Source organism: Thermobia domestica, chromosome 9 (assembly GCF_964235325.1).
Source record: "Thermobia domestica chromosome 9, izTheDome1.hap1.1, whole genome shotgun sequence".
Lineage (NCBI taxonomy): Eukaryota > Metazoa > Arthropoda > Insecta > Zygentoma > Lepismatidae > Thermobia > Thermobia domestica.
In genome coordinates, this window is record NC_137462.1 from 66427784 (window position 1) to 66443920 (window position 16137).

The window sequence follows — 16137 nt, forward strand, 5'->3', positions numbered from 1 at the left end:
AGTAGCATATTGTATGAAAGCTATTGTTAAATAAAAGAAGATAGAACAAATCTCAACTCTCTACGATAACCCTGTGCAAACGGGCAACTGGTCAAAATGTCAATACAACCTACATCAGAAAATCTATGGCCACGCTTCTAAATCCGTTAAGTTACGACAATAACAAAACCGAAAAACACGTTTAAAAGTGCAAGGTGTTGAAGTAAAGCAAATTGCTGCAAAGTCTCTCTCTCAAAAGCACCCTCCAATATATTTTATTTCTGCACCATTATTCCAGTTTTTCCAACCCCACTTCTCTCCAAGTTACCTCACAGTTTCAACCCCACTCCTCCTCCCCACTCCTTTTCGTCTTTACCATCATGTTTCTCGTTCAGCAAATCCCCCGTTAGAAATTTCATAGTGTAATCTGTGAATTTCGAGTCCCGATGCGCGAAGCATATACCGTTGCCTTTTGACCTTCTCACCCTCCGAGACGATTGCGATTCACAATGTATCTTTTCTCTTCTAGGACATGAAGTCCAATGGTCATGGTTATTATATGGTCCATTGGTCATTCGAAGTCATACTTGTACTTGGATAAGGTACGTTGTGCGACTTCGAGAGAGACTCTGCAGCACTTTGCTTTACTGCAATATCTTGCACTTTCAAACGTGTTTTTCTGTTTTGTTATTGTCGCAACTTAACGGATTTAGAAGCGTGGCCATAGATTTTCTGATGTAGGTTTTATTGACATTTTGACCAGTTGCCCGTTGGCACAGGGTTATCGTAGAGAGTTGAAATTTGTTGAGATGTATCACTTTTCGTGTTATGTTCTTTTGGGACAAGGTATCCAACGGTCATAGTCTCGACTCGAAGTCAGAGTTACACTTGGATAGGTTCCCTCGTAAGACGAATCTTTATTGTTTGGAGTGTTTTCCCCAATGAATACCATATATATCACTGACATTATAATTAATTGTGTGTGTAATGTATTTGCTTATTACACACTGTATGCAAGAAGAAAGAAAACACTGATCAAACATGAATTAGAGACCCCAACCGGATGTAGGCTCAAATTTTGCAGACAAATGCGAGATATTGAAAAAATAATCGAAAATATCTCCCCTTTATGATACATGTCGCCGTTTTTTTTTTTTTTTTTTTTTTTTTTTTTTTTTTTTTTTTTTTAATCAAGACGTCTTTCACTTATGTCTGTAAAGGTATACGTACAGATGTTGTGAGGAATGACAAAGAGATTCATGCTCATTATGTGAGTGATGCGCTATGTAGAGAGCGCAGGTTCAGCTAGTGTTATTAAAATATTTTACTATTATTAGCATAGTATTCTTTTTCAGTAAACTACATTACAATGTAATGAAAACACATTGCCTTTTATATGAAAAATTAAATACGATAATTTCCCTAAGTTAGCCTTCAGCATTCTCAGCGATACGTATTGAATAAACGGCTCTCAGAGAGGCTGAATTAAAAATGCGTCATTTTATGTTTTGCCATTTAAATCTCCAAATATTTTTACTATCCTCTGATATGAATACCTTCCTGTGGTAGTGGAGATTTAGAAGACTTAATACCACATTCCTTAACGTCAATTATTTTTCACAGCGAGGAAGAGAAATTCATGAACACTCTAATGAAAGCTGTAATTTAAAATATTCTCGCCATCCTGTACTTCAACGTCATTCTAAATACGAACTGACCTATTCCAACATTTGTGCAAATTCAAAAGATTAATGTTTGTCTCTTTGTCCGCCCAGTTCAGAAACCAAAACACATTCAAGTAAATTGTAAAACCTTTGAAGAAATAACATCACCCACTCGTATTCGTTCACCAATCTTACCGTCCTTGTCTAGTAACATCACACACGAGGATGTTCTCACTGCTTTGTTACCGAAAATATGATGTACTATCCTTCGACATTTACGATTGATAATCACCGAAATATTAAACAAATGCTCTCTCGTGATCAATGAATGCGCACTCAGAAGTAATTTAAGTCCTTTTAAGTTTCTATCTATCAATTTTCTTACTACCTATTGTTTCAGCGCCGTAACTTCGATTTTTTTCTGGGGGAAAAAGCATTAATACGCGTTTTTAAGCACCCTAGAAAAGGTGCTTTTCCAATTCTTGAGCCCTTTTCTCCATCTTTCTCTTACTCTTTATGGGTTCCTGAAACCTGTGGGCCTTCCTGCACGGCAGGGTCTGCGGGACCGTTAGATACACCCCTGGGCCCGTTCCATACATGACAAATTAATTACGAGGACAATATTGACAAATCTCAAAGTCATACGAAGAAATATTATATCTAGGGTCCCTAATAACTGACTTTTTTTTTTTTTTTTTTTTTTACTAAAATGGGCTCACGACTAATTTTTGTTTTATTTACTTTTTGTGTGCTGTTTTATTTATGTAACATAGTGAACCTGTTTGATGTTTCATTTATAATTTCATGTTCGTATCGTATATGGAGTAAGAAAATTTTGTCTTAAAGTGGGCCCCCCTCGAACGGCCGGGAGCTTCCCTGGAGGGGCAGTTGCCCCTCCTGCCCCCCAAAAGTTACGGCCCTGGATCGTTTCCTAAATTCGAGCTATTCTCTTGGTTGGGCGAAACCTGTTTTCTAATCGACGCGTCAGTAATTTCATATGTAAATTGCAAAGAGAAGGCTTTCTTCTCTTCTTTTTCAACGCAGGAGTATCATCTATCTCTTCTCAAAAACTTTATCTCATTTCCGACATTTGCTATAAAGCTACACTATACTGTATTCTGCATTTACGTGTATCATTGCTTTTCATTTCGGCCGAGAAATCACAGAAAATGTGTCATATGATAGGAAATATACGTGTATATTGCTAATATTAAAAATAATAACTTTTGGCACGCACAGTGATGTAAATAACTGATATTTCATCACCCATCTGTAAATTTCGTCAAAGGAGTCTTTAGTTAGCAGCTTGTTAATAAGAATTTTCAAGTTGGAGACAGTAATGCCACCCTGAAACAATATGTAATCCCATGTCGAGAGGCAAAAAATCCCATTTTACGTGTGAATTTCCCATGTTATACTAATTAAAAGTATGCTGTAATATTAAAAATTAAATTTCTTTGTGTTAGTCACTTTTTGCAATATCTAAATGAATAAGCCGTAAATTTTGATCTTCTCGAAAAATCCCATATATGCCCTTTCCGAGAAAATAAGGTCAAAAACTCCCACGGTATGGGATTTTCCCCACAGGTTGGCATCACTGGTTGGAGGGTATAATGAAAATTTTGGGAAGTCCCTGAGAGAGAATGCAATCTAATCAAAGCATCATCTCCTTTGTGACCTAACGCTTGATATACCATATCTCACGTGTTTTAGCTCCTGAGACAAACCAGATATCCTGTGGAAGTTGAGGGTAGAAATTCGTTGTTAGCACTAGGACATCAGTATCAAAGACAAATATCTTTAGAGTTGTGCTCCATTTAAACTTGCAAAGAGTGCATGTAATATGATTTTTGTATCAGCACCTTCTTGTGTTGTTACTAGAGATTCAAACATTGTTTAGTAGCAAGAGCTACTTTCCGATAGGATCCTACAATATATTACCCATTATCCAAGCTGGTTTTCACTAGAGAAGTACTGGAAACCTCCGTTAATCTGTCCTTGTTATTATTATGAGAAAGAAGTTTTTTGAAAGGAATACTTTTTATGTTTATGTTGGATTATATCTTGTACGTATATGATAGGAACACTACCTTATTGTCCTCGATCTCTTACTGGATTTTTAAGAGAATTATCTACGTATCTGTCAAAGACAACATGAATCTCAGAAAAAAAAACACCATATTTTAAAAAAATGCAGAACTGATTTGTCAAATCAGAAATTGTACTTGTTACCTTTCCTGCTTTCAGTTTGCATACCTCTGTCATTCCACCAACAACTACGACTGAATAACTTTTTCCGTCATCTTAAGTTGAACTAGTCAGATTTATGCTGAAGCTCTAGTAACAACAAAAGAAGAGGCTGATACAAAAATCATATTACATGCACTCTTCGCAAGTGTAAATGAAGCACAACTCTAAGAATATTTTCTCCTGATACTGATATCCTAGTATACTGGCGTTGAATTTCTACCCTCAACTTCCACAGGATATCTGGTTTGTTGTCTCAGGAGCTAAAACACGTGAGATTTCTGTTCGTATGATATATCAAGCGTTAGGTCATAAACGAGCTGATGCTTTGATTAGATTGCATTCTCTCTCAGGGACTGATATCATCAGATCATTTTTATGGTAAAACGAAAACAAGTTCCTTTAATACATTTATGGACGCTGATGGGACAGTTGTTGACGCTTTGTCATTACTGGGAAAAGATACTTTTAATGAAGAAATATTCCGAGTTCTGGAAGCATTTATACGCTCTGTATACTTAAGAATCCCAAAGATAACACCCCTGAAAGAATTGCGGTGGTGGTTTTTCACTAAAAAGCAAGTCTATGGATCATGCATGTCTGCAATACAAGTGCGTCCGGCCATAAAAAGAGCACATTTTCAAGCAATAATATGGCGAATCCTGAACTACCTACAGTCACTGACTGGCATTGGACTGTTAATGACAAAGGGCAATACGAGCCAATAATGAGTGATAATCATTGTGGGCCTAAAGAGCTTCTCTCAGCGATGAACTTGAATCATGGTTATGAGATGAGTACCTTGCAGCGGACTACGCAGATAGGGAATCAGTTACTAGAATAATGCGAAGGAAATAATCTCTCGCGAAACAAGAAGGAACTGGGCACTGTCGTAACTGGATTAAGGGAATCCCTTTTTAAGTGATTTCCTATTTTATTCTTTCATGAACCAGTCCGGTCGTCTTTCGACCTGCTGCTGATCGGTTGAACGGCGTAAAATCCCTGTGACGTGAAGGAACGGAAATCAGGAAGTGTTTGTGTTTCCTTTGTCCCCCTTTTAACTATTTCTTGTTTTTTCTTAGTGCGTTCTGAATGTGGTGTCATAGTGTAGTGTAGTATATATTAAAATATTAAGAAGAATTAATGTTATGAAGATTGAAGTAAGAAGGACAACTTCGGGTTCTGGAAGCGTCCCTATGACTAACGTGTGGATTCACACCAGAAGAAGAGTATCCTTTATTTTTCAGTAAATGAATGTAATAAGAAAACAATGACTGGAATTCTTATTCCATGATAATGAAGACATATTTCTAAAATACTTATTAACATCTACAGAATTAAGATTAATATGGATCACATAATATAATAAATTGTAGGAATAGGTGTAATGATAATTTAAAAAATATTAATTGCTTATCTTGAGTAAAATATTAGATCTTGTATACTGTTTTTTGTCTTACGTTTTATATAACAACGATTTTGAAAACACAAATTTATTCCTATTTTATGCTCTTTTTATAAATTTAGCTATTTGGCATAAATAAATAATACAAAAATGATTATTTTGTCAAATGAAATATTTTTTCTTAGGAAAAATCCGTTTTTTTTTTTTTGAAAATTTAACCAAAACTGTTACATTTACATAAAAGATGCTAATAACATAATATGTAGAACGTACTTAGACCTTTCTTTTTTTTTAAAAAAAAGAAAAGAAAATTAAAATCGAATAATTAGGAGCGAAGTTATAAGGGGTTAAGTGAACGATGACTCATCATTTCCCCCACCCCTCCCCGTCGCGTGTCTGACATGTCCACCATCACTTTTCTCATTCCCTACCATACAAAAAACAAAATGATGCCACCCACAATACTCTACCATTAAATTGCACACGGGATACCACTTGAAAACCCACTAAGCATTAAATTTAAAATTTACATGTGTGACAAATATTATATTTTTAATAATTTCATCATATCTTCATGTTTAAAAAGTAGAATAAAAAACATCTGAGACCGAGTTTCGAACCCTCAATCTTCAAGCTTCACAAGTTCTTTACGAAGACTCCCCACTCCCCACTCTCGGCTACCGTCGGCACATTTGCGTTTCTTTCTTCTTTTTTTAAACAAGAATTTCATTTCCATCCGAGGATGTGCGGGCCGTAGAAGGAAATACCTCCTCTGTAGCCAGAGATATTTTCAAATTTATGAAGCGTTTAATGTGTAGAAAGGTTGTAGGCTGTATGATATTATGAGCTGAAGTAGGAAAACGTATAAGGGTGTACGTTTTCCACCTAGTGTTTATACAAAGAACTGAGGGAAAATGCAATTCCTTCGATACAGATCTGCGGGAATTATGGTGGATGTAGTCTGTTTTTTGGACTTTGTCTCTGAAAGGGTTTCTAGGTTTTTGTGAACAGGAGTGTATACTTTGACATTTTATTGTATCTGGAATAAAATGCCTCAATGGGCTTTCAAAATATAAGACCCAGCTTACTTTTTTGTAACTAGATCACTAGCAAAAACACGGTAGTTTAGCAGTATCCTTTTTTTTTCTGCATTCTGTCTTCTATGATGGTTGTTCCAAGCTCTGCTAAGGTTTCATAAATGACGTATCTAGTTATTTCATAGCTTTCGCAAAGAAATATTCCTTTGGTTACACATCCTTGTTTCTCATTGAAATAGTGAAACAAGGGTTCGGTATAGAACGTTCCAAAAATAATAAATAAATAGCGTTCCAAAAATAATAAATAAATAAATAAATAAATAAATAGAATTTGGTTACAACATGAGTTAGGAAATAAACATTTGTGTAAAATTATTTATTTTATTTTTGTTATAAAAATTAAACTTCACTCCGTGTACTGCGTAATTTCAACTAAGGACTGTTAATAGTATTACAGACTCAGTATACATATATACTCACAGTGTGTTCGGAAACAACACCGAAAGATTTTCAGAAGTAAGTTCTCACATGAAGCATTCAAATATAGGCGCACAAATGCGTCATATCCGAGTCACAGCCCGCCGAAAATTGATCGGAAAGATATAGAAATGTTCATAAATAGAGGGAAAATATCAGATTAAGATCGAGTAAGAGACTATAGTGGTTACTTTGTACCTAGAGACATTTAAGATACCATCAGACACGGAATGTGTTCCAGTTTCCAGTTCTTCTCATTTTAAGTTTCTAAAAAAATTCATGAATTTCTTTCTATACTTTGAGGCTATCCCTGTCTTCCCTTCCCATACACACGCTCTGGTAAGTATAATTGTATAATTGTATATTAAATAATTGTAATTACTTTCTTAACTGTTGCAAAATATTCAGAAAAGATCCACTGCAGCAGCAAATTCTTCTGTTTCCCTAAATTTCCAACGAACTTAAAAAGTTTGTTACTGAGTTCTCTATGTCTGTGTGTGTTTGTGTCTGTTATTTGCTATTTTTTTTTTAATTTTGAGCCCTTCATTCGATAAAGCGTCAAACATTATTTGAAAGAAGTGATGGACTTTTTCGCGTCACTCTTACCGTTCCCGAGATATTGGCCAAAAAAGTTCCGATTTCGGGAGATTTAAGGAGCCATATTTCGGAAACCGTAAGTCACACAGAGATGATATTGGTGTTGATCATACCTAAGAGGATGGTGAACATTTTGGTGCCAAATAGTAACCCGTGGCCAGGCCATTGTTCCTCAGATGTTGGCAAAAAAAAAAAAAAAAAATCAGATTTCGGGAGATTTAAGAAGCCATATCTCGAGAACAGTAAGGAAAGAGAGATGATATTTTGCGAATTTTTTCAATTTTGAGTCTTCCATTTTGAACACGTGTCTTCGTAAAACAACATATTGTAGAACGATTTAATAGAACTCTTAAACAAAACATATGGGGAAAAAATTAATACTCAAGGAAATTATAAATGGATAAAATTTTTCAATGAGTATAATAATAAAGTACATAGAACAATTGGTATAAAGCCAGTGGAAATTAATAAGAAAAATTAATTCTTTTTAAGTTCGTTCTGGCAATACTCTTGGAACATTCTCAGCTGGTTAATAACATCTTCCCTACAGAAACATCTAAGGAAAACTAATGAAAAGAAAAAAAAAATATTTATATGTGTCACTTTGGAACCTAAGATAATACACTACAATCCACTGCAAAACTAAAATTATAGTCATCATCCACTTACTGCTTGTAAAGAAACCGCCAACTGCGAAACAAAACGTTGCTCCAGCAATTGCGTAAAAGAGAAACAGCAGCCAAAGAACAAAACCATTTGTGAAAACGTAATAACTTCCATACTCTGTTCCTGGGAAATTCACTGACAACAGAATGACAATTATGGTAATAGCTACTAGAGGTGTTGCCAGGGCATTAAATAAGTAACCCAACCACAGCTGCCATGATTTAAAACCCATCCTTTTCATTAATTCCTACAAATAAAAGAAAATTTTAAAATATTAATATATTATTTTGATACAGAGAGACATAGATGGTTTATGGTAGCTACCAGAGAAGTGGGAGCACCTGAAAACAAAACAGTGCCACTTACCAAATTAATATCACGTTAGACCACCTCTCACCCAGGCCCGAAACCAGCCACAGAAGTTTGGGGGGACATGAATGTTAGGGAGGGGGCCAAGTCATCAAAAATTCTCTTACAAATATCTAAATTGTGCTTTTTGTATTGAGGTCTGGAGGGGCCACGTAAAGTTTAGGGGGGGCAGGCGCCCCTAGCCAACCTCTGGTTGTGGGCCTGCTCTCGCCCTCAAAACATGGACATGGAATATGGTTACTGTGGTCTTGAATGGTAGCAGGTGGAATCTTATCCCATTCTACGCTCAGTGCATAACTCAGTTTCATCTAGTGTTGCCAATTTAGGGATTTTGCCGCTAAATATACCGATTTGATAATGTGTTTTAGAGACAAGATTTGTTTCGTTTACCATTGTTAAACTAGAGATTTAGCGACTTTCGAAATGTCGTACAGCAAACTATCATTATTTCCATTACAATTAAGGTTTCTAGCGACTCTTCGCAGCAGGTTTAGTGACATTATTGTTAACGTTGTTCACAACACTGATTCCGTCTCTGTGAGAGCACATGGAGGCCAAAATCTGAGAAGGATTTGTGTTTCCAAAATGGCTAAAATATGTTTGACAATTTGACATATCTGTCCAGGGTCAGTCCACCTCTTTTTAGTTTTAAGTATTAAGTAAAGTATTTTAAGTACTTTAATTACTTTAGTTTAATTACTTAAGTACTTTAATTAAATTACTTTAGTTTTAAGTAAAGTATTTTGCTTAATTTTGTAACGATATATTTTATCCAATGTTTTCGAATTTATCTATACAGTTGAATGTAAAAAAAAAACAATGGTTTAAGATTATTTTATTTTAATTCAGTATACATGAATCTAGCAAGTTTTTATGAGGAAGGCACTTTTTAAAAAGTCAGTGACGAGAGAAATGCTTTAACATTAACGAATACTATGTATATAAATAGTTTGCCTTCATTTTAAATTCTGTGTATTTTTTCAATAGATAGTACGTAAAAAAACTGTCTTATTGGATCTATTCTATTATAAATACATGAACAACTTAAAGAAATGTTACGGAAAGTATGACACACAATTAATCAATAACACATTATTAAAATGCATAACTTCAGTACTATATAGTTAAAAGTATACTGTCCACCCACTTACTAAGGCAGTGCTTTACCCAGTCCAGTCGGGGAGGGAGAATCTAGAGCTCTAGGAGGTAAACCATACTCATCACCTATACGCTAGATCTATTTCTTCAAAAATTTGAGGGGATTCTAGAACTTTAGGGGAAAATTTTCCTCTCCTAGTAAGTCTGAATAAAACACCGAATTAAGGCATTCTGTATTCCTTATTAAAGTAGGAGCAGACACGACAGCATGGAAGAAATATACCATTTTATAGAGTGGCAAGCGACATGAATTTATTCATATGAGAATTGATGATCAGATCAACGTCAGTGGTTTTCCGCTAAATCTAGCAGCACAATTTTTCCAATTTCTATTTAATTTGTTGTGAACTTTAGATGTTTTATTTGTTCTATATAATATATGTGAATGTTTATTTATTACACAATATCATAAAACCTGTTTCGTTGTAATAGCTCTTTGCTTGTGTTTTATTTCGTAAATCAAAAAATTGATAGACACTTTTTAAAATTTCCTTTGTAATTTGTATTTTAACAAACATCTTAATTTATAATTATATAAGAGTTGTTCATTTAATTCCCGGACTGGTGGTGACTTACTATCTATTCATGCTTGTTCTGTTCAAAGTGCTTTCAGGGCCACAGTGACTAAGTGATAGAGCTTTCCCTCTGGTGTTTGGATTAGGATTTAGGATTTTAGATTTCTGGGCTTTCGGCATCTATGACCATTTAGCCCGTCACGTATGAGAGATGACGTCCCTCGGCGAGCACACTATCTGAGGAAAGGGAAGGAACAAAGGATTTTGGAAGGAAGGAAGCGGTTTGGGACCTATAAATTAGGTACCACCCCGGCATTTGCCTGGTGTGAATGAGAAAAACCCAGGAAAACCTCATTCAAGATAGCTGGCCTGAAAAAGCTTTTTACACTTTTTCGATCGAGTACCTCCACAGGGAATCGAACTCAGGACCACCGAAGATAAGAGAGTTAGCGATTACGCTACGCGGGTCCACTCTGGTGTTTGGAGGCCCCGGTTCGATCCCAGTTCGTACCAAGTGGGCTTTGAAGTGGATAAAAATCATGTGCGTGAAATTTGTATGTGTTCTTACGTTTCCTCCAACTTTCTTCATTTCACCATTTCATTAATTCTCATCACCACCGTCTCCTTTAGCATACACTGCATAATCATGGGACGTAAACCTGAAAAGTTTGATCTCAATTTTTCTTTCTCAATTTTTTCCTCGTTTGTGGACGGGCGACCAGGACAGGGATAGGTAATCTATCCTTCACGGGTATCTTTGCAGCTTGTAAACCTGAAAACCACTGATATATCGTTGCGCGAATCACTGATGCGTCACCAAGTGCTACTTGCAATATTTCGTACGTCTCTATAATCGTTTTCCCAGGTTTAAAACAAAATTTAAAACAGATTCTCTCTTCCTTTCGATCATCCTTATCACAATCCGACACGGATCATACAATTATACCGCCCGCAATCACGTTTCACTCTAAACTGCCTGGGCTCATCAAGTGAACAATAACTCTGTAATGTAATCTTAAGATGTTGCAACATGTACTTGCGGTGAGGATTCCGAACTTCAACTATTACTTTTTTGAGAAGTAAAATGGAAATTAAATGAACATTCCTTATATATGTGCATGTACGAAGTCAAATAAGATAGTCTGCTTTCGAGTGTATCTTGAACTGAATGTGAAATTACCTTAACACCGGTTTCCTTTTCCACTATAATTCTTTTGGTCACTGGTACCAATAGCAAAAGCATGCTGATTATAATTAAAATAGACGTAAAAGGTACCATTTCTGATGTATAGTACCAATTTTCCACGTAAGGAGGCTGTGGAAATTCTTGGATGTGTAGCTAAAAATAAATAAATACAATAATAAATAAACAAAGCATAAAACATGTTAATAAAACTGCAAAATAATTGTTCCAAAATCTTTGATGAATAAATCATTTGTTACCTTTTAAGTTCAAGAAGTTAGTAAAACAGCCATTTATATTATTTACATTTTGTTATAGACAAGTAAGATGTGTTGTGGGTCGCCATTAAATCATCCTTCAATCGTGATCACTTTTCTATTAATAATACAGTTACAATTCTCTATCATGAAACATTAATAACAAGGTAATTTTTAAGAAAGAAAATTTTATGAACGAAACTATTTTATATTTAATTATAACTTACGTAAGCTGAGAACCTTCTTAATGGCACGAAATTTTTAACGAACATCTTGTATTCCCTCGTGTTTTAATTTCAAAACCACCGATACCATGTTCGTATGTTAAAATAATATTTGTTCGTACTGGGATATCCCAGACTTAATATTTTTGTTATATAACTGTGACTGTTCAATTCAGCCACCCAAAAGTTAGCAGTTTTTAATTCGCCCTCGTATATGATAAGTCTTCGAATAGCATTTTAGTCATTGTTACAATTAACCAATCAGATTTGAGGAACAATAATTTTTTAGAGCAATCAGAATTCAGGAAAGACTAAATACTAGCAAATGGATGGCATAACAAACAGTTCATGTGACGTCATGATACAATTAAGGTTATAGTAAACCTTAACGTATCCTTTTCCGATTATCAACTTTCAAAAATTGTCAAATTTCTAGACTCTACCAAGTATATCCATAGGATCATAAAATATTATCATAAAGGATAAAATTCTACGAAATTCGTATATTTTGACATTTTATATTCAACCAAGGTAAAAAAAGGGGATCAAACGTACACATACCAGACTTTAGACGGGTTGATCCTGGATCATTGCACCAAACCAAATTTTTACCTACATTCAGAGAACGAGACAACAATGTTTTGTTAGCAGCAAAACACTGTGAACAATTTGAGCGATTTTTAACACTCAACGTTCAATTGTGTCAAGTATATGCTTAGTTCAGTCCTTTAAGCGCTTAGTTGACGTAAAACTTATGTTTCATGTAGAGTGTTGTCAGATTTTTAAATCTAAATTGTTCCGACTCTTTAAAAACGGTGCTTTAGGCTAAATTTGAAATATTTGCAAAAAGAATTGAAAATATTTGTTTTAGTGAGTGCAAGAATATTCAAACGAAAATAAATCAAACAAAAATTTTCAAATAAAAATTTTCGAACAAAGTCTTTAAACAAATTTTTAGTGAGTGCAAAAATACTTCAATGTTCGAAATTTTCAAAGAATTTTAAACAAAATGGAAATTAAACTTTTTAGGAGAAAAAATTTCAAATTAAAAAAATTAAACGAATGCAAAGATTTTTAAACAAAAATATTTAGTTAGTGCAAAAAATTCACAACAAATATTTCATTAAGTGCAAAACATTTTGAAACAAAATTTTCAATCAAAATTTCTCAAACTAAATATTCATTTTCACAAAAATTCAAATTAAAAATTTATAAAAAGATTAAGTTAAAAATTTCACTGAGTGCAAAACTTTTCAAACCCGAACTTTTCAAACTAAAACTTTCAAACGTGCAAATACGTAAATTTTCGGTAACTTTTTACCCATGGAAAAGACAAGCAAGAGCAACGAAATGTACAAAATTATATATTCGAATCCTAGAGAACATTTACCAAAATTTTATTTTTAACAATTGCCAAATTTAAGGATGGGACAATGTAATCATCCCGAAATTTAAGAGAAACGCATCAATGTACTCACGCCTTAACAAAGACAATGAATCCCTGTATATAGTTATATGTTGTGATAAAACGTTACCAAAGAAGATAAATTAGGTCAATAGACAACTATATGGCGAGCACATGGCAAATATTTATATTTTTGGTAATTCGTTACCCATAGAAGGGAACAATCAGGAAGAACCAAATTTACAATATAGGCTATATTTGAATCCTAGACAACATTTACCAATTTTTTGACAATCACTAAATTTAATGGGTCATCTTATGTAGGTCAAAAATCTCTCAAATTTCAAGTTTTGGCATGTTTCAACCATTAAGGGGAACGAAATAAACCAAGCAGTATATAATTAAATAAATACATACTCTAGTTCTGTATTAATACCAATATCTTTAAATTTGGCAATTTCCAGAATTTAAGATTCGGTCTTATGCACCCCACCTGAAATTTAAGAGTTATGGAAATGGTCCAACTGCCAATATTAAAGAGGGTTCTCGTACGTACCACTAAGATGATTAAGTTCTATATCCTGTTCAAAATAAATCTCCTAACAGTAAGACATACGTTGTAAGTCTATCAATTTGATGTTTTATGAGCAGATGTCAGTGCTTTCTATTCTTGTGAATTAATTGATGAACGTTCGAAAGCATATATACCAATCCTACCATTATCAGTGTAATTAGTTAGGTTTTTCAATATCTACCGATGTTACCAGAAATGTTTGCTCCTATAAATTTTCCTTTTTGTTGGTTTTATATAATTTCAAAGATATAACTTGATTGACTGTTAAAAGGATATATTTGAGAAGTTCTGTGTTACTAAAGAGAGTTATTATGATTATACCCACTAACTCGGTATGTTTGTTGATACTTACTTGGAAATTTGTATTGTTTGTTCTCATATGGATATACGTCTTGTCTATTAATACTTGTAATCCAGGAAGACGATAATTCACTATAAAACCTAAGCATAGAAAAGAAAGAAAAGCTATATCACAATAGTTGTTTATTCATACCTAAGCTATATTACATAATGAAAGAGTATTATTTTTCTAATATTATTATTCTATTCCAATAACACCTTAAATAGTATGAGTAAATTCTCGCCCAAATACAAATATTTTTCATTATTTTATGTCATACCACATTCTTTCTGTGTATTTTTACTTTTTACCAGTTCGATTTACTTCTATTTATCTGATCATAATTATTTGCTGTAATTATTGATTTGTTTTATACATTTTTCATTTAGAGCTTATTTACAATTTTCTGACAAAGTTTTAATTTGTCAACTGAAAGAAAACTTTACTATCAGATGTTTATATCAGATAATATGATTTATTAAATTACTAGAACATATATGACTACATGTCACTTTACTAAGGCCTGATATACGCTATAGGATAGATCCTAGAAAAAATCTTACAATTTTCCTAGAGTTAAAATCTCAACATGTATGGTATCAGATCGCATGTAATTTCCTATGTTCTCAGCAATCCCAGAGCACGCTCAATTTCGGAAAGAAAATTCATAAGATTTTGATTTAAGCGACATCAGGTGAGAGAAAGGGAAAACAAATTTGCTGGCCGAGGATGGGTTGTGAGACCTGGCACCTCTTCCGAGGATGTGAAACAGAGGTTTAATCATCTGCGATCATATGTGAGTGAAAGAGCAAATATAGCATTTTTAAAATACTCGACAAAATAAAGAGTGGTGCAGGGAGTGATGAGGTATGAAACAGCCACGGTTTTGTCCAATAACGTCTATTTTTAATTTTTGCTGTCATAATTAATAGTGATGTTAATGTTAACAATATTCCCACATTACTAATTGTCTGTTCAACTGTAGGCGCCATTTTTACTGCAGTGCACTATGGATCAACATCTCGCAATGTCATTCGGTCAGACAGGAAAAATCTTCACGTGTATGCCACAAAAGGGGTAGGATTTCCTACGAGATATGTAGGATTTCCGAACATTTTTCGGAAGATAAATCTTAAGATATTTCCAAGGATTTATCTCTTAGCGTATAGCAAGCCTAAGATTAAGTTACAATAATATTATGGAACTGAAACTTCATAACGCATTTACGTTTATTTATGCATCTTTTTACATTACTATACTATTTTAATTACATTCGTTAGAGTTGCACTTATTTGCTTTAAAACCATTTTATCTTGTTCTGTATTTTGGATTCGATGATAGAAACGTTGACATACTAAATAGTTTGGTAGGTACCTTTTCTGTTTAAGTGATAAAAGCCATATTTTAAATTGATTTGTTTGTGTCTAAATGCAGATGAACTAGTTTCAGGTTCGGTTGCCTTCTCGAGCTATCACAGAGCTGCGAGAATCGAATTTTACAAACCAGTACGATGATTTATCAAACACTACCTGAAGTTTTGGACTGCTATAAAATTCCCATAACTGCAGTATGTGTGCGACCGTTTTATACTTACAAGGAAGGGTCACTCAGTGGCTCCGCTGAGATCCGAACGAGACAATTGTGTTTCCATTGATATGTTATAACTAGATGAATTCCCAAGTTATACGTGCCACGGAGCGGAATATCGTGAGTTACTACATATTTTGTAATGTAAGAACTACAAAAAATTTACCTGACATAATAGTTTGAACCGAGTCATTTCTTCGAAAACGGTTGAGTAAGTGGAAAACTCGGACAATACGTATCCCATCATTTTCAACGACAAACATTTTTGGGGTAAAAACTTTGTCCTAGGGTCCCCCGCAGGGTCCCAGACGGGGTCCAACTCAAAATTTTCAAATGGCAAGGGGGGTTAAGTAGCACATCATTTGAAAGCTGTTGTAAAATGAAAGAAAATGCAGCAAGTCTCGACTCTCTACAACAACCCTGTGCAAAATGGCGATGTGTCAAAGTGTAAAC

At 34.2% G+C, this 16137-nt stretch overlaps 1 protein-coding gene across 1 annotated transcript in view; it reads right to left on the reverse strand.

The window, feature by feature from the left end:
* LOC145694711 (phospholipid-transporting ATPase ABCA3-like) overlaps positions 1–16137 on the reverse strand; it is a 147661-nt gene that overhangs the window by 80474 nt on the left and 51050 nt on the right. Inside the window, exons 4-6 of the mRNA XM_081771240.1 lie at positions 14110–14198; positions 11295–11453; positions 8076–8319 (exon numbers count right to left, since the gene is read on the reverse strand). Coding sequence (XP_081627366.1) covers positions 8076–8319; positions 11295–11453; positions 14110–14198 — 492 coding nt within the window. The remainder of the gene's footprint in view (positions 1–8075; positions 8320–11294; positions 11454–14109; positions 14199–16137) is intronic.